Below are 25751 nucleotides of genomic sequence, written 5' to 3'. Positions count from 1 at the left end.
ATCGCACTGAGCTTATCTTTCGGGTCACGGGTCATTGACAACATATTAGATAGCGGCATAGCCAGTATTTCGTAACCGACAAAGCTCGCCATACACGCTCCAAATTCATACGCGAGTTGCGCGAGCGCACGAATGCGATGCCGCCAGTCTCACTGTTTAGTCAATGAGATCCAGCCGTTGGTCAAAGAAATAAACGAGGGTTAGCACATCGAGGCGGCATATCCAGCCGCCCCGCACTGCCATAACGACGCGTTGAAGGGCTATCAGCATGCGGACCACAACAATGCAGCAGTTCTGGGAAAGCGATCACGGCAGCACGACGCCGGAACGCCGAACGTCGCTACCGAAACTACCGGCTACTGAAGAGCGAGCACACGACACAGTTGATAATAATGTCATCGGCTGGAAAATGCTGTGCCGTTGAGCGCCCGGTCTGTCGCGAACGCGATAATTTTAACGCAATACATCATCGTCGGGCAGTACGGCATCACGTGAAATCAACGAAAACCAGCCAGTTATCGCCACAGAAAGCGAATAAGCCGAAGATTAAAAGATCAAGATGCAGAATACGCCGTTACCGCCAGCGATGAGGGAACGCAGCTGTCAGCAAGACTAGTACAGGAATTTGAGGCGCGTGTTGGCATCATCAATGAAACTACTGCCACCAATCGGAGCTGGCGAAATCGCACCGCGCCCATCAGCGACCGCGACCGTCGAAATCAAAGTGAGGCGAGTGAACGTTGAATAAAGTCACCTGTCAACATGGTTCCCCGCGGAAAGATCCTGCTGTTGACGCATATTGAAATCGGTGCTGAAGAAAGCTCAACACGGGAGGTTAACCATGGGCGAGTAACCAGACCTACCCCGAACGCGAAATGGAAGTCGCCGAACTTCAGATTATGAGCGAAAAGAAAAGCCTGCCGATGAAAGCATCTTTGTTTGAAAGATGCCCGTGCCCGCTGACACGCGCCGCTTCCATTGCCGGTCGCTTATTACGGCATACAAGCTTAACTAAGCAGGCCACCGAAACTGAAGCCACGCGTCAGACCAGCATTAATGTTCGAAGTCGCCGACCACATCAGGCTACATCAATGATGAAACGTATTTTAATAATGGATTGTGTCGAAAAAAGTACCAGTGAATAAAACTGAAGAGCGCGGCAACAGAGTGTTGAAACATATCGCCGGATGTTGTTATGCAAGGCGAAGAATTGTTCGCGAAAGCGACATAACAGAACGTTTGTCAAGCCAGAAAACGTGACTTGGCACAGATTTACAGCGCTTCCGAGTGTGCCTACCAAAGAATATTAATGCCGAAAATCAATATCACCAATATCTGATGCACATTAGCACAAAAATCCTTACAAAGCCGAAACGATTGCCACGGATTGTCGCGGAGAAAGCTTCGAGTGTTATAGGCGAGTGAAAGCAGCAGGTAAACGGAATTAACTCGATCGGTTCAGAAACCGGAAAATGCAAACAGTGCGGAGGCGCCGCGAAAACCCTGGCAATACCATACCCGTACGGTAATACCTCAAAATTGAGCCAGGTCTGGCCATTTTTGTGCTTGAGAACCGGCCAAAACCGAAACTCGACGAAACGATACCAGAGAACAAAATAAACGTTAATCAAAAGCGCCGCCATTCAATACGAACTGAACCGGTTGAAAACGGCAGGTGTTCAATAAAGCCGCGAATAAGTAATAGAACATCAGCAGCTGAGTAACTTCGGTGCAAATCCTCAGTTAACGTTTTCCTTGTGCTTAAATGCAAATACTACCTCTGTTTTCTCACCCACAGAAATAACTCAACTTTCATAACGTAACAAAAGCCGGTGATAAGCCGTGCCTCTTCCGAGCTCAAAGACATGTTGATGCATCAACAAATCAATTCAGTTCGAAAACGACTTCGGCTACCGTAAAGCGCGCACGCAGCGCGATGACGCATTTCAACGACAGAAAGCTTCGAAACACTTGAGCGACGTTCAATAATTCAAACCACACATTGCGTGAAAGACCACTCAAACAACGTTGTTGCCCGTGCATGATGATGCCCATCTACGAGGAATATCGCTACCGGTAAGTGGCGACCGCACAAATGCCGCTCACCCGCAATATTAACGCGCAAATGCGTTGGTTTAATACACGGCCAAAACACTGAAGCTAAAACATTACGGCAGTGGCAGGATGTAAATCATTGACCATTAAAGAACAGCTATAAAACTCAACAGTCATATATACATACATGCTAAAAATAATAAAATTCGCAGAAGCTTCATATCATTAGCGTTTCCAAATTGGTGCCACAGAGCAATAAGCTGTGCCGATTTCGTATGTTATTAAAATGACACTGCTGACAAGGCATATGCCGCAACGACTGTCATCAACGCCAACGACAACAGATGGAACTGAAAAAGCCTCTATGTTACTAAACTTATTGCAGTCCAGTGTTACCATTCACATTAGTTTTACGACAGTTTAGATCGCATAGTACCATACGCCGCATACAAGTACGAGGTCGCCATTCGCCGAAAAGTACAGCCCGACGTTATCAGCGAATTTCAGGCATACTGGAATTTTCCGGTGAAAGCCGCCAGCAATCTCTTCAGTTTTCGAATATGCTCATGTAGTTTATTGTGTTTAATACCGCAATAACTAGCCATGACATATCGAATACGCCCAACTCATACGATGAATCGGGAAACAGCTTTATCCAAATCTTCATACTTTCCATAGTTGCCTGCCTGAATATCAGTTCTGATGTTGCACCTTCGGCAACGCTTCTTCAGTTGTTTCAACAGCTTAACACTTCACAAGCAAAATAGCACATTATAAGCAGCCGTAAAATAAGCCGACGCAAAAATTATCTGCCATACCTTTCGAGCGTATCAATTTCTCCTCGTCGTCTCCGGTCAATTGCACCATTTTGCTCGCATAGCGGTGGATGTCGTTCTCGCATTATTAAGATAGCGTGTTTTGCCGCATTTGTTTTTCTATTCGATCTATGCTTAAATAATTATGCGCGCAGATAAAATGTTAATAGGCGTTATACAGTTTGTTTTGTTTTCGATGACATCACCCTTTGAGCAGTTCAAAATGCTGATGGTGTCTAAGACTCGCTCAACAAATGTTGCAGCGGCAATGCTCAACAGTAGTACCAAAACATTACATTGCCGTTTAATATTGCAAAACAGAATATAATAACGTGAAATGTTTGACTATACTCTAATTGGTTAATAATGGCTCGATTATTTTCATTCAGCATTCGACCTTTACCAATTACTATTGCGATTTCCGATAGTACTGGCGCTTCTTCAGTATGTAACCGCCTGCGATGCTTTTCGAGTTTACCTTTATCGGCTCAATATAGAACAATCGAGCACAGACCGTGCTGATTCGCACCGCTCGGCCTCGGTCAACAACCGGCAAAATTCCAAGACTGAAGTCGTTGTAACGATGAATGGGCGTACCGAATACGCTTCAAATATTGGTTAATAGCTACGCATGTCCAATAAACACCACAGCCAGCACCGAATTACGATCAATACGTTAAACACAGACAGCAATGAAAATAGCATCAAGTGAACCGCAAGGGGAAGACTACGATCAGAATTTGACCCGCGATGACAAATCCGGTGCAGCTCATGTAAGACGTGGCGAAAAATAATGTTACATTCAGTATATCTGCCGCAATTTCCAGCAAAGCGCCTGCTAAAGCAAAGTGAGCGCGCTGAATGCAGCAATTGGGGCTAAACGTCATCGGCAGCATCGACAAGTTCGTGACGTAAAAAATTGCGTATGTTAACAGTTGCAGGAAGACCATTGCGACGAAGATGATGAGAGCGGCGACTGCATACGATGTGACGACAGATTGGCCGAAGCCAAAGCCGCGTAATAATATCGCAAACACGGAAACAACAGAAGAATTGCCGAACTCCGAACTGCCGAATCGCGCACTTCGGTAGTGAAAGCAGCATACATTCGCAAAAAATACATAACCCTCAATCAACGGTTAACAAACGAAATCACGCACGCCATAGTTTAAACCAAAATACTGGCGCATTACGGTTTCCACCATAATACCTTCGGTTAACATCTGTACCCGGAAAACGTATCGCATTGCCCGTTCGGTTGTTACGGTGCGCCCGCATCATCCGCCACTGGTCAACACATGAGGAGTCACTGTAAGTTATTAAAAGTCGCACTCTGCATCATAACCATCGATTCAGCATCTGGCGACCAGGCTTCGCATGCCTTATAATAAGCCGTATCCATCACAGCACTCACCGAGCTCCACAGTCATCGCAGTTCAAATCCCGGGTAGCATGAAATAAACTCGAAGAAAACATGCCCATAAGCGTTAAGTATTGAAAGACAGCAGTAAGTATGTCTTCAACTTCTCTGTTGAGCAATGCCTCATTGGCTGCCAAAATGAAAGAGTAAGAAATAAGTAATAAAACCAAAACAGCAGACCGCTTCTGGCGTGAAGTTGGCGTCAGGAGTTTTTGTACAACCTTTGAGTTGTATCCGCACAAAAGTGCAGAAGAGCCACCGTAAAAGGTGCGAAACATTTTGCTGTCGGCAACAAAATGCACCTCTGATCACCAGGAGCTCTCTCGACAAAATAAGACGCAGCCTTAACTACACTAACACTTCGCACTCTTGCTGAATGGGATTAAGAGTCCCGAAACCGTTAGAATACAGAAAGTATTGAGCCAGCAATTCACCTCTTTAACAGTTGTGCAGCTTTTCTTCAGAACATCGGTATCGAATTCGTTGAAGGCCGTATATTAACTTATTATCAATCACTTTTGCCTGCATTTATCATGGTGGTTAAGACTTCGTCATGAGTTATAAACATGCGAAGACTACGTAGTTCGATACCAAATGGTATTTAGAAGCCATTAATGTGAATGGAATTACTACACATAACATGCCAGTTCTAATTGCATTACATGAGTCACGGCCTTTAAATTATTTCGTTACACCATATATATCACGCACAAAAGTTAGTATTTCGCAAAGATAAACTTTGCGCCGATACGGAATATATTTCCTTAAAAGTTATCAAAAATGGCACAAACAAAAGCCACGCTATCATATTGAAAATACCCGTGGTTTTGTTACCTTTTGTACCAGTTACCGCCAGCCAATCAACAATGGAAAGCTATTAGATTCGAAAGCGCATTATCTCAAACACAGCTTTCGTACCGACGCCCGACAGCCGCACCGACAGTAGTCGATAACAAAGTTAAGCAGCAACCGTTAAATTGGGTAAAACACTGCTGCTTCCGAACTTCGAAAAGCTGATCCGGGCCTTGTATTATAGTCACCAAAAGAAGTTTGGGGCAAAGCAGTGGTTTCAGACTTCACCACCTCGAACAGTTGGGATCGTGTAAAACGGGCTGAACCGATATTAGGCGCCGAATATGTCGGGCAGGGCGAATGTCGAAAAATTGAACAGCACTGTAAAGATATCGAGTCATCGAAAGTTGTCAGAAGAAAGTTTACTTGGCTACATAAAACCGAATTGGAGTCGGAACTACGAATAAACGGCCGGAGATAGAAATGGATCAAAAGCGGGTCGAAGCGTGCTAATATTCTCCCAAAGCAGCACCCTTCGTCTGAGTTCAATTTGCTTCAGAATAGTTTTGCTGCACGGCAGAAATTTGTTCATAGATGGCGTATTAACTCGTATTTCGAGATGCAAGCGCCGCCCCGATTACTTGTTCGATGTCTCTGCTTCCGTCATAATATAATTGAAAATCGTTAATCGAACAATTGTTGAGCCCGGCAGCTTTTTCGCGCAAGTTCTTTAATATTTCATTTCACAGGCCGTTGACCATTACCGGAATTGTGTTTTACCTTTCTCTTCTTGAAGCGATTTTTCAAACACAGCCGATTACTTGTTTATTGAAAGACGATGAAAAAGCCGAAAGTCGCTGACGAAAGCTACGCGATACTCGTCATGACGTCGGACTCATTGTAACCTCATTAATTGCACAGTTCCTTTATCACTTTTCACAACATTTATCTGTTCGATCGGCAATTCTTTTCATCTATCAATATATGTCGAACAACAGCATTGTAACAATAAATATTTTTGAGCACTTTACATCAGCTTCGCTTCTGTTCTTTCGTTGATCGATCAGCTGTTCACCTCTTCGTCCGCCACGGTGATGTTTCACCCAGCCTGTCGGAAACTAAAAATTATGTTATACATACTTTGAGTTCTTTTTAAATTCACTTCATTTTTCACGTTTCCAGCCCGTACCGCTTCGATCTTTTCACGATCGCGATCCTCGTTCACGCTGAACTGGTATCGCTTCATTCTCGTTTTCCTTTCACAGCCGCGATCCATATGACGATTGGTGCTCATCACTGATGCGAAAGCCATCATTTCGCAGGTTCTGTCGCAGAGTTCATCATGCTCATACCGGTGTAGTGCGGCTCATGCCCGAATTCAAAGTTATTTCAAATTGCCGACATGTTATCTCTATTGAACAGTACATTTCACCATATTTGGTACTGGTGTAGCCGCGGTGGTGTAGTGTCCTCGATAGTGGTGTAATAACAACTGTGCCCGTTACGCCAGCGTGGGTGGTGGTGCCATTCGGCGCCCTTTGCTTCCTTGTGCTGCTAATTACCGGGGAGCCATTATTTCATTGCATTCTGTAAAGCCATACCATAGTCAGTCGCTGGGGTTCCGGGAAGCAACGTTATTGTGGTGCACCAAAATTTTGCAGTATTTGCGACAGTCGTTGCGACGCGAATATTCACTACTCGCCGTCAGCCAGTCAGGTTCTTGCCGCTCGCGTTCTATCAGCCTGGTTCGCATTCCATGCAGTCCTTCCGAGGTGGCAGCCCGGCGGCGGCACCGGGGTATTCGCCCGCTACCAGCCCTCGTGTCATTGTGGTATCGGTGCCATCTGCAGAACATCATGCCACCAGATTGACGATGTTTTCGGTGTTAACAAATCAACACCGGTTTCGGAATACCAGTTCTGTCGTTCGGTCGGTACACGCCAGGCCTTCTGTTGAAACCGCAATTAAAATACCGTTATATTCGCTCAGTTTTCGTCATTTACCATCTTCTGCGAATCAATATTGCTCATGTTGGGAACACGTTTGGTAAGTCAGCTCAAAACGGCTCGGCGCGCCAGCATTGCCTTATCTCGGCGGGTCTGGGGCTTAAAATTGCCGCCATTATAGCGAAGGAAGTGCCGCTTTGTTATCACACCATAATATCATCAACAGTCGTCGTCATCAGAATTCGCCCTCATCTTCGAAATCCCTGACCAAAGGTTACAAACATCAATATATTAAACACGCCAATATTACCCCACTTTAAATGTTTCATCTTTCGTGTTTCGCCCCACGTCACCATCAGTAGACAGTTACCGTTAGTAGTTAGCCGCTACCATTGTGCTGGATTCGAAGTTCTCAACGGTCAGATCTCCGCAATTGCCAGCCACCAGCCGTTTTCGATTTTTGCGAAGCGTCATCGCCGGCCTTCAACATTCTTTTCATTTGTTGCATCAGGACATAAAGCCAGCTATTCCTCATTCGTATCATCGGTCACATTTTCTTATAGCATCTGGCCTGTTCGTAAATGCTTAATGAAAATACGTATCAAACAATAAAATGTGTTTATTGTGCCGCCTGGCAATATACTGAAGATAAAATGTGTCTGTTCGAGGTACAGGGCATCATTGACCACCAACGCAAAATATTTATGAAACTGCGTTACGCGTTTGTTTATTTCGCAAAATATTTTTTATTGTCTGCACGTCACCCTCAATAAAATTTCAGAAAAAAAAATACCTTTATTATCACTTAGTTGCATTAATGCAGATATTAATATGGTGCCAATGCAACATTGCGTCTTCCACAGAAGCGTATTAGCTCGTAAGACACGAAGCCCTCGTTTTAAACACTTGATGTTTATAATTTCATGGGGCCGTGAGCGCAATTTTCTTTTGCATACTTTTATAAACTCACGACGAAAGAGCCATGCTAAAACGTAAATAATTAAATATATTGCAGTATTGAGACAGCAGTTAAAAATTGCCGATAAAAAATATTATTTCCGAAGCGAAAAAATTATTTAATTAGTTATTTGTCAGTTCCTTACGAGACATGGTAAATGTTCATTGTTACACTATCAGTATTTGGCATCATCTCACCAAAGCTTAACATCTCGACTTAACATCTTCTATAAAAGCTTAAATTGTTTCGAGCCTACTTTTAAAAACATTATTTCTTCATTCACAGCAAGCGTTGCCGATCAAGCTGGTCAATTCTGTTGCCTTTAATTCTCGATAAATTGCCGATTGAAGCTGTTTCAAAATTCATAACAGCAAGCGTAATTAAAAGCAAAGCCAATATGTTAAAATTTCAGAATGCGCTCTGAATTGTGGGGAAAATGTCCAAAAGAGCTGAAGTCAATACATTACAATATGTTTTAACAAATACTAAATGTAAGTCATACCTCTATTTACACTTAATAATGAATTAAATTTTAAGTTGTTTTATTAACACCAAAATTACAAGAACTTTGTAAATAAAAGCATAATAACAATTAATATCACGCAACAGCCATAAATCAAACTCAAACTACGGTAAATAAGCTAATTTCGTTTTGTGCTGCGGTTGACAGTACGAATTCGTTTAAGAGCAACACTAGCATGTTGTGTTAGTCGAGAAATACAAAATGCAGCCAATAGTTGTAAACATGTTAGCTCATTTTGTCTTCATTCATCGTTATTTACATTTTGTAGTTATATCGTATAAGCGACAGTATCGACCTTTCTTATGAACAACTTGTAGGTTCAAATGCGGTTATTGCGCTTTCTGTGTTGGTATGAACAACTTGTAGGTTCAAATTTAGAGTATCTCTATCAATATTATTTGCAGTAAACGTATTTCTCCTAATATTGTTCGCATTCTATAGAAAGCAATATTTGTTCTCTCGATGTTTGCAGTTCGCCATTTAAAATTGGTCAGTTTGCTCATCAGCATATGCGGCACATCTGTTGCTGCATGCATGCTATCGATGCTTCTTTATCGATTCAATCTTTTCAGTAGGAAGAATATTGAATGCTCTCGATTTGTTGATGAAAGATATTAATTGTACTAATCTGTAATATATGAATGAACAACTTGTAGCTTCAAATGCCTTAAACAGGCTCACATACATATGTACATACATATATTACAGATTAGGCAATTAGTAAAGTAATCTTTCATCAGCTTTCTAAGGTCGGGGGAAGACATTGATAAGAGAACTATTACTGAGGTGAATCATAAAGCATTTTATGTGCATACATACATACTTACAGATGTATAATATATGCCTATTGAGAGTAAAACTGTTAATTTTTTTGTAAAAAAAAAGCTGCTTGAAGACTACTTAAACATCAGAGAAACAAATATTGCTTTTCTATAGAATGCAGGTAATATTAGGAAAATACGATTACTTTTCATTAAATAATAGTATTAGAGATGCTCTAAATATCTACATATGTATGTACATACGTCTTCCGAGTAGCAGACGGCTAGACAGAAATGCACTCAGCAACAGCTTTAAGTGTGTTGTTACGAAATTCTGCTGGAAAACATGTTTTTAATAACTGCACATTGTTTTTATTACATTTTAAATATTCAGGCTGATAAGTAACAGATCATTCTGGCGTCATAGATTAAATAGGGTGTGTGCGAGTATATCCCGTGCGTCAGGACAACAACAAAGCAGGCTTTTAGAGAGGTCATTACTTGTAATAAACATACATTATTATACAAATATAAGTGCTGATGAATGAAGACAAAATGAAACAACATGATTTTTAATATTAATACATTTTATGTTTTTCGCGACCCAACTTCTAACATATTTAGTGGTACTCTTAAGCAGATTCGTACTTTCACAGCACAAAACGAATTAAACTATTTACCATAGTTTTGAGTTTGGTTTATATTGTTGCGTGATATTAATTGTTATTATGCTTTTTTTATTTACAAAGTTCTTATAATTTTGGTTTTAATAAAACAACTTAAATTTAATTCAATTATTAAATTCTTAAATAAGAATTGCTATTTTTTTACATTTAATTATTTATTAAAACATATTGCTAATGTAAATATTGAGCTTCAATAAAGAGTTTTGGACATTTTCAATAACTTACCTAATTTTCAAACGCATTCTGCAAATTTTTCTTTTATAATTTATAAGCTTTTTGCTTTAATTACACTTACTGTTATAATTTTGAAACAACTCAATCGAGCAATTTATCGAAAATTAAAAAATAGCTTTAGAACATAAATTGTTAACTGATCAATAGCGCTTTCAACAATGAATGAGAAAATAATGATTTTTAAAAGTAAAACCAGAAACAATTTAAAGCTTTTATAGAATGTTAAGTCAAGAGATGTTAAAGCTGAGAGCGAGTTGATTAAATACTGATAGGTAACAATAGACACATTTGCCGTATCTCATGGAATTTATTGACAAATAACTAATTAAATAATTTTTTTTCTTTCGGAAATAATATTTTTTATCCAGTAATTTTTTATACTGCAATATCAATACTGCACAATATTTAATTAATTGTTTATTTACGTTTGCGCAAACAATAAATTCATTAGGTTTACTATAAAGTATACAAAAAAGAAAGAGATTGCATACATTTATAGAAAATTATAAACATCAAATTGTTTAAAAAAATAATTTCGTAATAAATTTACAAACTAAATACATATATATGGAAGATATGTGAACACATTTACAATAGTATATTCATATCTGCATATTGAAAATACATTAAGCTAAAGTATTAATAAAATTATTTTTTTTTTCTGAAATTTTTTATTAAGGATTGACGTTACGAGATAATAAAAAAAAATACCGAAAGAACTTTTGCGAAAATAAACCAAACGCATGTATAACAGTTTCATAAATATTTTCTGCGTTGAATTTGAATTAATGGTCGCCCTGTACCTCGAACGATTAGACGCATTTATGTAAGTATATTACTTAGGCGAGAAACTTTAATAAACGCATTTTGGTGACAGTCTACGTATTTTCATTTAAAACATTTGAGGACAAAAGATTAGATATATAGAAAATCATGGCCGATGATACGAATGAGGATAGCTGGCTTTATGGCACATCGAATCCTGATTCTACAACAAATGAAGAGAATGTTGAGGCCGCAGCCGGCATTGGCGATGAAAGACCGCTTCTTTCGCAAAAATCAGAAAATGAAGCAACAGCTTTGGGGGGAGCAAGTGAAGCAACAGTGCCACCACTGGGGGGATCTCCTGATGAAGAGGAGCCGTTTGGGGAATTCGAAGATCCAGCACAAGAAATGGAAGAGGATGAAGAAGCCGCAGCGGCAGCTGCTAGCACAGTGGCTGATACTACTGATGGTGACGACGATGGGGGCGAAAACGCACAAAAGGTAAACATTTAAAAGTAAATTAATAATTGGCGTGTTTATTATATTGATGTTTATAACCTTTAGTCAAAAAGTTCGGAAGATGGTGAGGCGAATTCTGATGATGACGACGACTCCGACGATGATATTAATGTGGTAATTGGTGATATAAAAGCAGCACCCAGCACGTATAATATTAAGCAGCGAACAAATTTATTGGGTGGACCACCAGGATCAGGCCAAGAAAAGACCAAGTCTGGCGCGCCAGGTGGAAAATTCAGTGTTGAAGATTTTGAAGGCGTTGGTACTATAAACGGTGTTCCAGCACATGAATTTAGTATTGATTCCTTAGAAGATAAACCGTGGCGGAAACCTGGAGCGGATATAACTGATTATTTTAATTACGGTTTCAATGAAGAGACCTGGCGTGCTTATTGTGAACGACAAAAAAGATTTCGTATTCAAGAAAGTGGTGTTGGTTTGGCTAGTTTAACACAAAACATAAATCAATCTGGTGAAAGACAGCATGACGGTCCTGCAAATGGCGCACCGATTACCACAATGACACAAGGGATGGTGCCGGAGCAGATGCAATTGCCACCACCAGGAATTTTGCCACCACCTCAAGGTATGCATCATGGACCGCCTCGCATGGGAATGGGTATGCCACGAGGACCAAGACCAATTGTCAGTACGAACAGTAAAGAGAACCCTATTCAAGTAATGACAGCTGAATGTCGTGAATATTCACGTCCTGGTACGGTATCACAAATACCAACAAATTTTGGTGCACCACCGCCTAATGACGAACCGTATTTCCCGGAACCCGAAACATTTGACTATGGTTATGAGCCTACACAAGAGTCACAATGGAATAATGAAAATCCCAATTGGATGCCTTCAGGAATAAAAGAGTTGACGCCCGGGCCTAGTATGGCACCACCACCTGCAGCTGGTATGGCTGGGCCACCTGGTGTGCCGCCAATGGGTGTCCCCCCACCACAAATCGGGGGACCGCCACCACAAATGCGGCAACATCCACCGTTATTACCTGGCATGCCTCCACCAAATATGGGTAAGTAATTTACTTTGTTCAATAGAATCTTTATCTCATTAGTAATTTAAATCTTTAATTCAGGCATGGGGCCACCTCCACCAGGTATGGGCATGATGATGGGTCCCGGAGGAGCGCCACCAATGAGAATGCCGATGGGGCCACCACGAATGATGGCTCCACATGGTGGTGGGCCACCAAATCCCGTCCTTATGGATCGCGAACGGCACGAGCGTGAGCGTGAAAGAGAGCGGGAATATGAGCGTACGGACCGAAGAGATAGAGACAGGGATCGCGATCGTGAAAGAGATCGAGAAACCGAAAGAGAGCGGGAACGTGAACGAGAGCGAGAAAGAGAACGTGAAAGGTAAGTGAATTTAAAGAACTCAAAATTGTATTATAACATAATTTATTTTTTAGACCACGACGAGAACGTTCGCGTAGCCGTGAAAAAACCCGAAGACGATCGAAATCGCGTGAAAAAGAGCGTGACCGCGAACGAGACAGAGAACGTGAACGGGAACGTGATCGAGAATCCGAGCGAGAAAGGGAACGAGACAGAAGCGAAAAACTTGATGTAAGTTAACCAAAAAGAAAATATTTATTGTAATTTTTTAATGCTTTATTTGTTTCTGACATATAGGACTCTGATCGTGTGGTAGATGAAGAACGTGAACGAAGACGACGCGATCGAGACCGAGATCGTGAACGAGAAAGGTGATAAGGTTTATTTATTTTAATTAACTGAAGTTTTTAATGGAGTCCCGTTACAGGTCGCGGCGAGAGCGCTCGCGTAGCCGTGAAAAGACTCGGCGCCGCTCCAAATCTCGTGAAAAAGAGCGTGAGAGAAGCAGTAAAACAAGTAGCACATCTTCAACAAATCGTAGTGACAAGAAAAAATCGCATCGTAAAGATAAAGAAGAAGAAGAGTAAAACACAAGATTCCGGTGTAGATGAAAGCAGCCTGTTAATTAGAAAAATAAAATATTAAAAGAACACGCGAAAAGTTTTTGCCGAATTAATAATTGTTCGAAGTTAGCAATTTTTCAATTATATTTATGACAGAGCAAAGGACATGGACTTAGAAGTAATCAGAATAAACGCTACATATAAAATACAAGTTAATACATATCTATGAACATAAATTTCTGCCCATTGCAACTTAAAAATATACAAATACGAATTAGATAGACGAAAGTGTTCACTCTTTAGGAGAGGGTAGTTCTTTTTCAGCTTCGGCCCGCTTTTTTTGATCCATTTTTTCTTCTATCGCTTCCAGCCGTTTATTCATGGATCCAAGCGACTCCAAAAGTCCGGTTTGTATTTCCCCATACCGTTTCATAGCCAAAATTAAACTTTCTTCTATTAACTCGGCTTGGTGAGCGAACTCGGTGTTATCTTCTGAATGCTGTTTCAAATTTTCGGTACATTCGCCTGGTATACTGCGGAAATATTCAGCGCCTAATGTCGGTTCAAGTTGTTTTACACGATCCAACTGTTCGAATTGAGAATGTAAGTCTGGGGCTATAGCATTTAAATAAACTTCTTTTGAGCGAACTTGTTGATTCTCTTCTAAGAAATTTGGATCCAAATATTTTTCAAGTTCAGGAGCACGAGCAATTGTTTTTGCAATTTGTTCACGGTTACCAATAACCCCACTTAGCATACTATTCACTGTTAGTAATGAGTCGACTACTGTATCGGGTGCGGCTGGTGGTTTGTTTGAATCGGAGCCAGCACCTGCAGATGCTGTGTTTCCTTCGTCGGGAAGCGGACCCAACATTCGAGATAGTGTATCAATACGCTTTTCAAGTAAATCTAATGCTTCCATTGTTGGTTAAGTTTGTAAGCGGTAACTGAACAAAAATTGTAAAATTACAGATATTTTCAACGTATGATGTCAACAAATTACTTGTCAAATATTTTGTTTGTGCATTTTTGACGGCACAGGGCGTAGTTTATTTATTAACTTTTAAGAATACCATTCATTATATTTTAAAGTTTATCTTTTGCAAATACTAACTTTTTATTAAAACACGTGATATATATGAATTTGTAGCAAAAATAAATTTTGTAGAAAAAAACCATGTTTCATGTAATGCAATTAAATTCTTATGTTTGTGTAGTAATTCCATTTCACATTGTGAACCCTATTAACCATTTGAACCTCTGAATACATGAAGATCTTCGTATGTTTATATCACGGTAGAGTTTATATACACCATGATAAGTGCAAGTTAAAAAGTAATTGATAATATTAAGTTAAATATGCAACCTTCAACAGATTCAGGCTCTGATGAACATACAGAGAAAAAAGCTACTGAAGCGTATGTTAAAGTGAATTGCTGTATCAATACTTTTTCTAATATTCTTTGTTTTTTTCAGGACTCTAAAAATCCCATTCGAAACAGCAAAGAGTGCAGAAATTGCATACCGTGTGTTAAGTGTGGATAAAGAACCGCGTCGCAATTTTGTCAAAAAGGAGCTCCTTTTATTGGGTGATCAAATAGAAGTGCATTTTGTTGCCGACCAAGTAAAAAATCTTCGCACAGCAATCACATCATTTTTTGGTGCTCTTCTACTTTGTACGGATACAATAAAAGAATTTGAGCTAAAAAACTCTGACAACGACAATGCCGGAGCACACGCCAGCGCCAACTCCACATAGAGCAGTCTATGGTTTTGGTTTTTATTTACTATTTCTTACTCTTTTCATTTTGTATGTAATGTGGGCATTGCTTCCAACAGAGAGTTGGGGTTTGCATTACTTACCTGATAAATACTTTGCTGCCTATCTTCCAATACTAATACTTATGGGCATGTTTTTCTTCGAGTTCTTCATTTACCCCGGGATAGGACTTGCGATGACACCCAATGTAGATCAATTGGAGTCTGTGATGGATACAGCTTTATTACTTCGACATGCAGAAATAGATATAGATGCAAAATCATTGAATACAAGTTTATGGTCTAGAGTACGACACAATATACAAGTGACTCCTCGAAAAGAACGTAAAGTGTTGTCAAATTGTAGATATTGTCAAGGCACGCATCAACTACCAGCTGCTCATGAACAGATATCTACATTACGATTTTTAGATTTACAAGATGTTAACCGGAGTATTATGGATTAAAATAAACCATAAATAAATGCACCAATATTTTGAGTTTTCACTTTAAAATATAACATGCGTGAACTCGTTTATTTAACTACGTTAGTTAAGTTATGTGAAATTTTTTTACGAATATATACTACTTCCTTCTAGTACGCACAGTTGTCCAGCCAGGTTCAGGTTCAACGAATTCTTCCTGTTGTTTTCTGCGTGTTTGCGATCTTGTTACACGGCTACAACTGGCCAAATCACTGTCATCATCGTCTACATCCATACCATCTTCTGAGTCACCACTCTCATCATCTTCGTCTGAAGATGAATCTTCTCCTGCAACTGGTGTATACACAATTTTTACATCTGGGCGCAACCAGTCTTTACCCTGTGGCAGTTTGCTTAATTCGCTTTCAATTAGCGCATACTCGCCTTTAAGACAGAGCGCTTTGTAACGCAATAAATTACGGCAGATCTCTGGAAATATAACATTATTTTTTTTCCTCCTAAATTAAAATCTTATAGGCTCACCTGGAATTGAGTTGTCATCACAGATTGTGTCGAATTCCTGATCTAATAAGTCTTCCAAAACATCTTGCAGTTCGCCTTGTGTTATATTTTCATTGCCTATGCAATATTTGTATGTGTAGTCCATAATTTCAATTGCTAGCTGTGAAAAATATTCGAATAATTTATTAGACATACATATATGTATATATATTTAAACGTATTGATATTGACTGTACTTGTTGTCCATTACGTCCACCCATTCCATGTTCAACAGCTAGTCGCAAATTTTGCCAGTTGTTGAAGATTTTTTCCAAAACCAAACGGAAATTCTTTTGGAAATCTGCTTGGGTCATGTCTCCAGAGGTTTGTTTGGGAAAAAGATCTTCTATAGTAATTGTCAAAACAAACTCAAGCACATGTGTAGGCAGGGTTGCATACAGAAAAGCATAATTACTATCAAATCATAATGTAAATAAATTAATTAAAAAGAGTCGAATACTAAATAGAAAATAAATCGAAATTATATTATTAAATATTAATTAAAAGTATAAATCAAAACATTTCACGTTGTAAAATATTCTGTTTGTTTTTTTGTAATATTAAACAACAATGTATAATGTTTTGGAAGCTACTATAATTTAAGACATTACTGTACGAACATTTGACTGAAACAGCTGATCTTAAGACACCATCAGCGATTTTTGAGACTACTCAAAAAGGGTTAATTAATCATCCAAAACAAAACTCATTTGTATAGCACTTCATTGTTTTTAATTTTTATCTGCGCGCCATAATTTATTTAAGCATAGATCAAGTCGAAAAATAAATTCAGCAAAACACATATCTTAATAATGTCTGAGGGCGACATTATTCCACCGCTAAGCGATACGGAGCAAAATGAGGATTTTGATGACCAGGTTGACGAGGAGGAATTGATTACAGCTCAGAAGGTGTAAAGATAATTTTGCGTCAACAATTTTTGCAATATATATTTTTGCTTGTAGGTGTTAGAAATTGTTGAAACAGCTTGGAAAAATGAATTATGTGCACCCGAAATTCTGCAACATCAAACCGACATGTTGGAGCTGATGCTTGGACAGGTAGCACATATGGAGGAGAATATGAAAGATTTGGATAAAAATGATTTCCGATTCATCGTACATCAAATGGAGTTGGAACGTATTCGATATGTCATGGCTAGTTATTTACGGTGTCGCTTACAAAAAATAGAAACCTACACTAGACATATTCTTAATGAAGAGGAAACTAGAGAAGTTGCTGAAAAGCGGCTTTCACCGGAAGAGTTCAAGTATGCACAAGAATTCGCTGATAACGTCGAACAGTACTTTCAGCAAGTGGCGTTGCAGTATATGCCTAATATGCAGCGTGCGGAAGCTGAACAACGCATAGTGCGACCGAATCTAATGAGTCACGTATTCATTAAAGCTAATGTGGATGGTAATTTTCGGACTGCAGTAACTAGTTTAAGAGTTTAGTAACATAAATTTATTTTTTTCAGTTCCATCTGTTGTCGTTGGCGTTGATGATGAGGAGGTCGATTTGACTGCTGGTTCGCAACACATAATACCTTATCAACTAGTGTCCGATTTAATATACAAAAATCAAGCACAACTAATATAATATTACTCCTGTAATAGTTTAGGTATAATGATGTAAATATACGAATTTTATTATTTTTTAAATATGTATGTATATACATATAATATTGGAGTTTTATATGTCTATTTAATAGTCAATGGTTACATCCTCTCGCCACTGCCATCAATGTTTTTTTAACTAAGTGTTTTGGCTAAGTGTATTAAACATAACACGTTTGCGCGTTAATGGTACAGGTGGAGCAGCATGTATTTGTGCAGTCGCCACCTGTTGATTAGCGATATTCATATCGTCGTCAATCGGCTGTCGCATTGGAGAGGCGAGTATACGTTCTAAACGTTGTTTGAATTCGTCTTTTTCACGCATAGTCTGTGTAGTTTGGATAGGTGTGGACGTCAGCTCAAGTGTTTCGAAGCTTTCTAATTCGGTTGAAACTTGTACGTCATCGCGCTTCTGTCGCGCTACATTGTAAGTCGTTTTCGGTTTAATTGGCTTGGTGTGCATCAACATATCTTTAACGGGCGCGGGAAGTTTTGTAGAGCACAGCTTATCCACCAGCTTCTTGATTTTGTTACGTGTTACATAAAAGTTGGGATATTTCTGTGATTGGAGAGAAAACAAAATTGAAATATTTGCAAGTAATTTGCATTTAAAACAAGAAAAACGTTAGCTTTGGTTGCACCGAAGTTATAATACTGATGTTATAATACTATTCACAGCTGTGTGACACACCTGCTTTAATTTTTGCCGTTTTTCAACCAGTTCCGAGTTCATGCGCTTCATGGCAGCTGTGGATATGGCAAGCGCTTTTGGTTCCAAGCCGGCCGCAATTAAGCGTTTATTTACCATTCTCTGAGCATCGTTTCGTGTGAAGAGTTTCGGTTTTGGCGGTTCTCTAAGCACAAAAAATATGTAGATACAAATAATTTTAGATAAGAACATTGTAAAACTATTTGTTTTTGGGTATAGGTGTACTTAGGGTTTTTCGCAGCCTCTACTTTTTTCTTTTCTTTGACATTTGCCGGTTTCTGAGGTGTCCGGGTTAGTTCCGTTTTACTGCTGCTTTCCTCACTCTCACTACTCAAGCTCTCCGCGATATCCGTGCTGTCGTTTTCGACTGTAAAGTTTTTAATTATATGTACATAGATGTAGAAATTATTAATTAATTTTCAACATTAATATTCTTGGTAAAACACTCAAACCTTTATCATCTAATACCAAATCCGCATTTTCTGGCTTAACAAACGTTCTATTGCTCTCCGCGCTCAGCGAACACAATTCTTCGCCTTGCATATGCTTCTTATCCGGCAATGCTGTTTCAACACTTCTGATTTTGCGCACTCTTGGTTTTGGCTTCACTGCCGTTGCCGCCGGCCTAATCTCTTCATCCATTATTAAATACGTTTCATCGGTGTGCTTAGCCCTGTCTGGTGCAACGACTTCCGAAACCACATTAATGCTTCGTCTGATGCGTGGCATACGCTTCGCTGCTTCGGGCTTCGGTTCAATACTTAGACTAGAATCACTATCTGTGGGATTAAACGCTGTATATGTTATATCGCGTGGCGGCAAATTCGTTTCAACAATGGAAGCAGCGCGTGTGCTAGTTTTTGTTTCTGCATCTTTCGTTTCGTCTGCTGCATCAACGGAAGCTTTCTTTTCGCTCACTAATCTAAGTTCAGCAGCGTTGCGTTTCTTTATTTCGCGTTCAAGTTCGTCTAGTTTCTCCTTATAGTTAGCCTCCATGTTGTGTACGAACTCTTCCAGCTTTTCTGCGCTTTTTTGCCCGATTTCAACCACTTTCTGCGTTAACAAGCGCTCGAGATCTTCCACCGAAGGGGAACCATGTCTTGACAAGGTGGCTGCATCTATGCGTTCCTCCTCCACTTTTGGTTCGACAGTCGCAGTCACTGGTGTCATAGTCGGCGCAGTTTTCGTCTCTTCCAATGTGTGCACGATTTCGCCAAGCTTCCGATTAATTTCAGCAATGGACTCCTCATTATTGGTCTGCTGCATTTGGCGCCACGCCTCAAATTCCTGTATTTTCGTCTGCAACTTATTTAACTGTGCTTTGCGTTCCCTCATCTCGCTGCTGTCGGTGCTGGCGCTATTTAAGGTCGCATCTGCGCCGTCATCTTGTTCTTTAATCTCCAGCAATTCACTCTGTATGGCGATGCTTTTAACAGTTTTCGTTGGTTCACGTGGCGTACCGCGCCTGCTGCTGTTTGACGTTGTCATATTGCGTTCACGTATATCGCGTTCCGCATTGTTAAGGCGCTCTTTAAGCTGCTTAATTTCCAGCTCCAATTTGATGGCATTAATCAACTGTAAATCATTGTGCTCGCGCTCTTTGGTGCCGGTAGAAGTTTCAGTATGACGTTCAGAGATTCCAGCGTCGTTACTGTTATTGGTCCTTCCCAGAACTGCCACATTGTTTGTGGTCCGCATGCCATGACGACGACTGATGTGTATATTCAACGCGTCGTTGCTGATGAAGCTCTTAGTGCAGAGATGACATGGATATACCACCTCGTGTATAGCCTCGATTTGTGTGATCTTCTTGTGTAGCTGTAAGATCTCATTATTCGCTTCGGTAAGGGATTTTCGCAATTTGGCAACATCCATTTGCGATTCGGCGTGCGCCTCGCGCAACTCACGTATAGTTTCATCGAGAAACTTGCGACAGAAGAGCAGGTATTGTATGGCAAACTGTGAGACTACGAAATACTTGGCTATGCCACTATCTAATATATTTGTATCCAATATTGTGGCCAAAGGCGCTTCGGAGAGATGCGACAGCAATGAGTCTACCTGCTCGATTCGTTGATCCTGCAGTAGACGCTCAATTTCGATGGATCCTACGTAGGCAAAATGTTGTTTGGATAGCGTTTTTAATTATGGTTTAATTTGCTTACCTAAAATACGCCAGTCGATGGGTCCATCTTTGTATTGCCGCAGCTTAAAACCGGCTTCACGCGCAACTTGTGGATAATTGTAATTAAAGTTTATTGCCATTATCGTGTGGCAAATCAAACAACGCACATTAATGTAAATAAAACACAAAAAACCATACTTCCTGAAAATATAGACAAATCTGTTTTTGTTTGGCCGAAACGCTGTCAATGGTCGCCAAGCAACAATGTGACTTTCAACTTTGAGGGGGTCACGTAATAGGAAAGGGTAGTTTATAAAATGCTTAACGCTCAGCGTTGCTGTATTTGGTTAACAAACACAGAAGATCGAGCTAATGTTCCACAAGTGGGGAAATGTTGGATAAGTTAAGTAAGGAATCTGCGTTGCGTGATGTATGTTGATGGGTATCTTCCGTCCGTAACCTAATACAAAAGAAGGAATGAGGAATGAACTATGTGATGTGAAACATTTGATATAATAGAATTCTTCGTACTGGAATCCTTGTTTCCACACTCTTCCCGCACTTCTTCTCTGACTTAGCGTTTCAGTTGGTACTTCAATTAGATTTTGTGGACAAAGCGCTTTAAAGTGGTTGATGTTATTGTAGTACCAAAAATTATTCCCTTAAAAGTTTTAACTCAACGCATATGGAGGGCATTTGTGAGGTATTAATCCATTTCCGTTGACCTGATTGTTGCGGAATCGACAATATACATATATGGATGACATAAGATGATATCCACAGTCACAAGCTTTATCAAAGTATTTGCTGGTTTCTAGAGTTATTCCTCAAAGAGTTATCGCACTTCAAGTAGTTTGACAATACCATAACATGCGATGTGGGCGTCATTATTAATCGACGTTTTATTTCATCGAATAAGGCATATAGGTTCCCACGTCACTGTTGACAGTCATAACTTCGAAGTTTTTGATAATTTCTTCAATCTTGGAATCAGTATTAACAGCAACAACAATCTCGAAATCCATCCAGAATATCTCTTGCCAACAGGTGCTACTTTGGACTGAGTAGGCAATTGAGAAGTAAAGTTCTCTCTCGACGAACAAAGACCAAACTCTCTAAGTCACTCATCCTTCCCATCCCTATTATATGGTGCGTAGTCATTGACGATGGCAACAACTGTTGAGTCGGCGTTAGGATTGTTTGAGAGAGTAGTTTTGAGGATGATTGGCCACGGCGAGTTTCGAATTCGATGGAACGATGAGCTGTACGAGATATACGACGACATTGACATAGTTCAGCGAACTAAGAGACGGCGGCTGCGTTGGCTAGGTCATGTCGTACGTATGGACGAAAACACTCCAGCTCCGAAAGTATTCGACGCAATACCCGTGGTTGGAAGCAGCGGAAGAGAAAGGTCTCACCTCCGTTGGAAAGACCACGTGGAGAAGGACCTGGTGCTGTTGTTAACTTGACTATAATCGCGTAAACGGTGTCTACGCCAGTAAAGGAGAAGAGAAATCTACCCTCTTATTTCATTGTGATAGTGTTGTTGGTGTTAATACTGGTTCCAAAATAGACGAAACTATTTACGACTTCAAATTTATGACTGTCAACAGTGACGTGCGAGCTAAGTTGCGAATGCGATGACTGTTTGTTTGATGACAGGAGGAGTCCTTGTTTACAACCAGACCCATACGCTTCGCTTCCTTACCCAATCTGGGAAAACAAGAACTAACGGCGGCTGTTGAGGCCAATCGTATCAATATCTTCGACGTACGACTTACGACAGCTTACACTCACACGATAGAGAGTCCGCTTTGTTAGTTAGTTTTGCAAATTCAGATATAGTGATGTAGAATCAGCTCCTTTTCGTGCTAACGCAAGCAGCATTAAAATCGATGAAGAGGTGGTGTTTGTTGATCTTCTTTTCACGAGTCTTTTCCAAGACTCGGAGCATGGTGAATATCTGGTTAATAGTAGATTTTACTTCACAGGTCTACAGCCACATTTGAACATTTTAATTTTTTCGTTCATGACGTTATGAACTTATATATATTACATGGGTTTACGGGTTTTAAAAAATCGAATTTTTTTTATTGTCTTATTATATTCTACAACACTTCTAGAAAATTGTCCTAAGTTACAGCCTTGAGAACTTGTGCGCTAGAGGCTAGCTAAGTTAAGTGCGCCGTCTTTAAACGCGTTTTTCCCGAAATTGTGTTTTTGTGGCAAGATTTCTCGAGAGCTACTCAACCGATCTTCATGAAATTTTATACAGGTCTTTGAGATACAAATCTGAAAGAAAAAAATCTATTTTTTAGTAGATTTTTTCAAACTTTCAAAAAGGTAAATACATATTTAAACATGTTAATTATTCTTAATTTTTAGCAAATTCAAAATTTGTGTAAAAGTTCAAAATAAAAACCCGTTAATATTGCTTTCAAACCACTCATTCTGTTTTAAGGGAAATTTCCCTTACTTCAAATGTCATCTAGATGCCGATACAGCTTCCGTATAGCTCGGCATACGCATAAAACTTTAGTCCTGCAAATGAGCGCATCCTAAACGCTCGAACCACGTTCGTCGTTAGCAATAATTTTAGTGATAAAAAAATATGTGAAACAATTTTATACAATTTACATGTGTAAAATAATAAATTAGATAACGTTGGCACTCGCGAAGATGTTAAAAGTAGTTTTTGTGCATTTTTTACTCCTCTTTCCCTACAGTAGTGCAACGCGTGAGTGGCAAAAAGAAAAATATCAACGAAAATTAATTAGTTTACTTATTATTTTGGGGTGTGGAAGCATTCTATGCATTTATATTCTGTATACTTTTTTGCGATTCGACAGCAAGGGGTGGTTTATACTGTTGACAGCTGTCAGTATGACATAAGCTCGTGCGCATGCGTCGATTTACTTTGTTTTGGGTTATTTTATGCGGGTGGATGCAATAAATTTACACTGTAGTTTGAGTTTGTTTGGGAAGATTTTTTGTTAACTGTTTACTTATTACTCATTTCTTTGTTTACATTTGGCACGTGCTCAGCTGACGTGCTTATCAGATGTGTTCTTAGCGGGAGACGCTTTTAAGTTTTTAAACGTGTTTATTTCATATACTACAGAGCCGAGTTTTTACATCGTAGTTCTAAGCTGTACTTTTCTTCCTAATTAGTTTTGCATTTATTTTATTTTATTTTGAAATTAAAGTAATTCAAAAGAAAAACACTTAACTTTTAGCTCCTATCAGTTTCGAGGCTAATCCAGACACCAAACGTCTTTATGATGATTTATTGAGTAACTACAACAGACTCATACGCCCTGTTGTCAATAATACTGAGACATTGACAGTATGGTTAGGCTTAAAGTTGTCTCAGCTCATTGAAGTGAATTTGCGAAATCAAGTTATGACCACCAATTTGTGGGTGAAGCAGGTGAGTGGATCATCAAATTCGGCGAAAAAATACATATTATTGCAAGTAAATAACATTTTTTTTCGATAAATAATCTACATACGAGGTGTGTTAAAAAATAACGGGACTTTTCTGTTTTGAAAAAATATTTATTCATTTGTCTACATTAATGTTGACGCCTTGAAAATAGTCGCCATTCGATATTTTGCACTTATGCCCGCACTCATTCCAATCGTTGAAAGCCTTCTCAAACTCTATCTTTAGTATAGCTTTTAGCTCTTTCAACGTGTCTGGAGAATATGAAGGCTGGGTCATCGTTACAGTAATTATTTTTGGCCAAAAATTCGCGAAGAAATTCTTTGAACCATTTCTTTTAACAAACGAAAGTCACCAAGCTCATAAAACACGTCTAAATCTAGCGGCTGCTACAGACACAGTAATCAATGAATACAGCTGAAAATTTTGTCGTACTTTTGTCAATTGGACCCTTCAAGCCCGCGAAATTTACATTTTAAAATTACCGTTATTTTTTGAATACACTGATACAGAACATGTAAAATGGCGCTTGGTTTATTTGGGCCTCAACTCTTGACTTTCAAAACTTTATATAAATTTTTCTGTTATCAGAGGCCAAACCAAACGAATTTATTATTTACATACAAAATCTTCATCGGGTTTATAAGCATGCAGTAAAAATACTGCAATATCATCATCTTATTATTGTAAAATTGAGTATGATGAGATAATAAGAATTCTTAACGGCTTATAGATACCGATAGCTGTATAAAATTATTGGAAAGCGTGCGCTGGGCGATGCCTCGCCTTCTTAAGTCTCGTAAAAAAGCTTTAAAAAGATGTAAAAACAAATTTGATGGGTAAATCGAGGTTCTCAAACGTAACCGTAGATGATAATCTTCTTTACTGGCGTAGAAACCGCTTACGCGGTTATAGCCGAGTTACCAACGGCACGCCAGTTCTTCTTTTTGCAATATGGCACCAATTGGAGATTTCAAGCACAGCCTTCTCCACCTGGTCTTTCCAACGGGGTGGAGGTTTTCCTCTTACTCTTCTTTCCCCGGCGTGTATTGCGTCGAATACTTTCAGAGTCAGTGCTTTCATCCATTCGGACGACATGACCTAGCCAGCGTAACCGCTGTCTTTTAATTTTATGTCAATGTCGTCGTATATCTCATTTAGTTCATCGTTCCATCGCTTGCGATATTCGCCGTGGCCAACGCGCAAAGGACCATAAATCTTCCGCAGAAACTTTTCTCTCGAAAACTCGCAACGTCGACTCATCAGATGTTGTCATCGTCCAAGCCTCTGCACCATATAGCAGGACGGGAATTATGAGTGACTTATAGAGTTTGGTTTTTGTTCGTCGAGAGAGGACTTTACTTCTCAATTGAACACTCAGTCCGAAGTAGCACCTGTTGGCAAGAGGTATTCTGCGTTGCAACTCGAATTATTTTACCCAAGAGTAGATATTTGTTGAAGAAGTCACATGAAGGGGAGTCACCTTGTCTGAAACCTTGTTTGGTATCAAACGGCTCGGAGAGGTTCTTCCCGATTCTCACGGAGGTTTTACAGCCGTATTAGTTTTGCGGGGATACCAAATTCAGATATCGCGGCATAAAGGAAGCTCCTTTTCGTGCTGTCAAAAGCAGCTTTGAAATCGACGAAGAGGCGGTGAGTGTCGATTCTCTTTTCACGGATCTTTTTCAAGACTTGGCGCATCAGTTGTTGA

The 25751-nt window shown here is 39.6% G+C and overlaps 9 protein-coding genes across 10 annotated transcripts in view; 5 read left to right on the top strand and 4 right to left on the bottom strand.

Moving 5' to 3' along the window:
* Window positions 1-6397, bottom strand: part of LOC120766320 — a 68568-nt gene extending 62171 nt beyond the window's left edge. The window contains exons 1-2 of the mRNA XM_040091742.1: window positions 6272-6397; window positions 6114-6200 (exon numbers count right to left, since the gene is read on the bottom strand). Coding sequence (XP_039947676.1) covers window positions 6114-6200; window positions 6272-6397 — 213 coding nt within the window. The remainder of the gene's footprint in view (window positions 1-6113; window positions 6201-6271) is intronic.
* A 4514-nt stretch (window positions 6398-10911) lies between these two features.
* LOC120782579 (pre-mRNA 3'-end-processing factor FIP1) lies at window positions 10912-13611 on the top strand. The gene is made up of 6 exons (XM_040114930.1): window positions 10912-11456; window positions 11520-12507; window positions 12571-12853; window positions 12907-13063; window positions 13130-13203; window positions 13260-13611. The coding sequence occupies exons 1-6, from the start codon at window positions 11124-11126 to the stop codon at window positions 13417-13419; spliced, it is 1995 nt and encodes a 664-aa protein (XP_039970864.1). The 5' UTR covers window positions 10912-11123; the 3' UTR covers window positions 13420-13611.
* LOC120782596 lies at window positions 13522-14409 on the bottom strand. Its single transcript, XM_040114955.1, has one exon. It carries the CDS (start codon window positions 14315-14317, stop codon window positions 13688-13690), a length of 630 nt encoding a protein of 209 aa, XP_039970889.1. The 5' UTR covers window positions 14318-14409; the 3' UTR covers window positions 13522-13687.
* A 252-nt stretch (window positions 14410-14661) lies between these two features.
* On the top strand, window positions 14662-15178 carry LOC120782619. Its single transcript, XM_040114990.1, has 2 exons — window positions 14662-14813; window positions 14872-15178. The coding sequence occupies exons 1-2, from the start codon at window positions 14755-14757 to the stop codon at window positions 15152-15154; spliced, it is 342 nt and encodes a 113-aa protein (XP_039970924.1). The 5' UTR covers window positions 14662-14754; the 3' UTR covers window positions 15155-15178.
* Window positions 15095-15645, top strand: LOC120782609 (phosphatidylinositol N-acetylglucosaminyltransferase subunit P). The gene has a single exon (XM_040114980.1). It carries the CDS (start codon window positions 15120-15122, stop codon window positions 15618-15620), a length of 501 nt encoding a protein of 166 aa, XP_039970914.1. The 5' UTR covers window positions 15095-15119; the 3' UTR covers window positions 15621-15645.
* A 2-nt stretch (window positions 15646-15647) lies between these two features.
* LOC120782602 (pre-rRNA-processing protein TSR2 homolog) lies at window positions 15648-16485 on the bottom strand. The gene is made up of 3 exons (XM_040114969.1): window positions 16337-16485; window positions 16122-16260; window positions 15648-16067 (listed from the first exon to the last, which is right to left on the bottom strand). The coding sequence occupies exons 1-3, from the start codon at window positions 16451-16453 to the stop codon at window positions 15739-15741; spliced, it is 585 nt and encodes a 194-aa protein (XP_039970903.1). The 5' UTR covers window positions 16454-16485; the 3' UTR covers window positions 15648-15738.
* Window positions 16486-16813: 328 nt separating this feature from the next.
* Window positions 16814-17803, top strand: LOC120782588 (DNA replication complex GINS protein SLD5). The gene is made up of 3 exons (XM_040114943.1): window positions 16814-17050; window positions 17105-17558; window positions 17620-17803. The coding sequence occupies exons 1-3, from the start codon at window positions 16952-16954 to the stop codon at window positions 17739-17741; spliced, it is 675 nt and encodes a 224-aa protein (XP_039970877.1). The 5' UTR covers window positions 16814-16951; the 3' UTR covers window positions 17742-17803.
* Window positions 17804-17809: 6 nt separating this feature from the next.
* Window positions 17810-20814, bottom strand: LOC120782574 (putative leucine-rich repeat-containing protein DDB_G0290503). Its single transcript, XM_040114918.1, has 5 exons — window positions 20633-20814; window positions 18920-20575; window positions 18693-18834; window positions 18450-18612; window positions 17810-18317 (listed from the first exon to the last, which is right to left on the bottom strand). The coding sequence occupies exons 1-5, from the start codon at window positions 20730-20732 to the stop codon at window positions 17898-17900; spliced, it is 2481 nt and encodes an 826-aa protein (XP_039970852.1). The 5' UTR covers window positions 20733-20814; the 3' UTR covers window positions 17810-17897.
* Window positions 20815-23148: 2334 nt separating this feature from the next.
* The window catches only part of LOC120767067 (acetylcholine receptor subunit beta-like 2), a 29600-nt gene continuing 26997 nt past the window's right edge, over window positions 23149-25751 (top strand). For both annotated transcript variants that reach the window (XM_040092925.1, XM_040092934.1), the window contains exons 1-2: window positions 23149-23332; window positions 23832-24025. In XM_040092925.1, coding sequence (XP_039948859.1) covers window positions 23275-23332; window positions 23832-24025 — 252 coding nt within the window. In that variant the 5' untranslated portion in view covers window positions 23149-23274. The remainder of the gene's footprint in view (window positions 23333-23831; window positions 24026-25751) is intronic.

Source organism: Bactrocera tryoni, chromosome 1 (assembly GCF_016617805.1).
Source record: "Bactrocera tryoni isolate S06 chromosome 1, CSIRO_BtryS06_freeze2, whole genome shotgun sequence".
Classification (NCBI taxonomy): Eukaryota; Metazoa; Arthropoda; class Insecta; order Diptera; family Tephritidae; genus Bactrocera; species Bactrocera tryoni.
The sequence above is the reverse complement of the archived record's forward strand: the minus strand, read 5'-3'. Positions and strand labels throughout refer to the sequence as shown.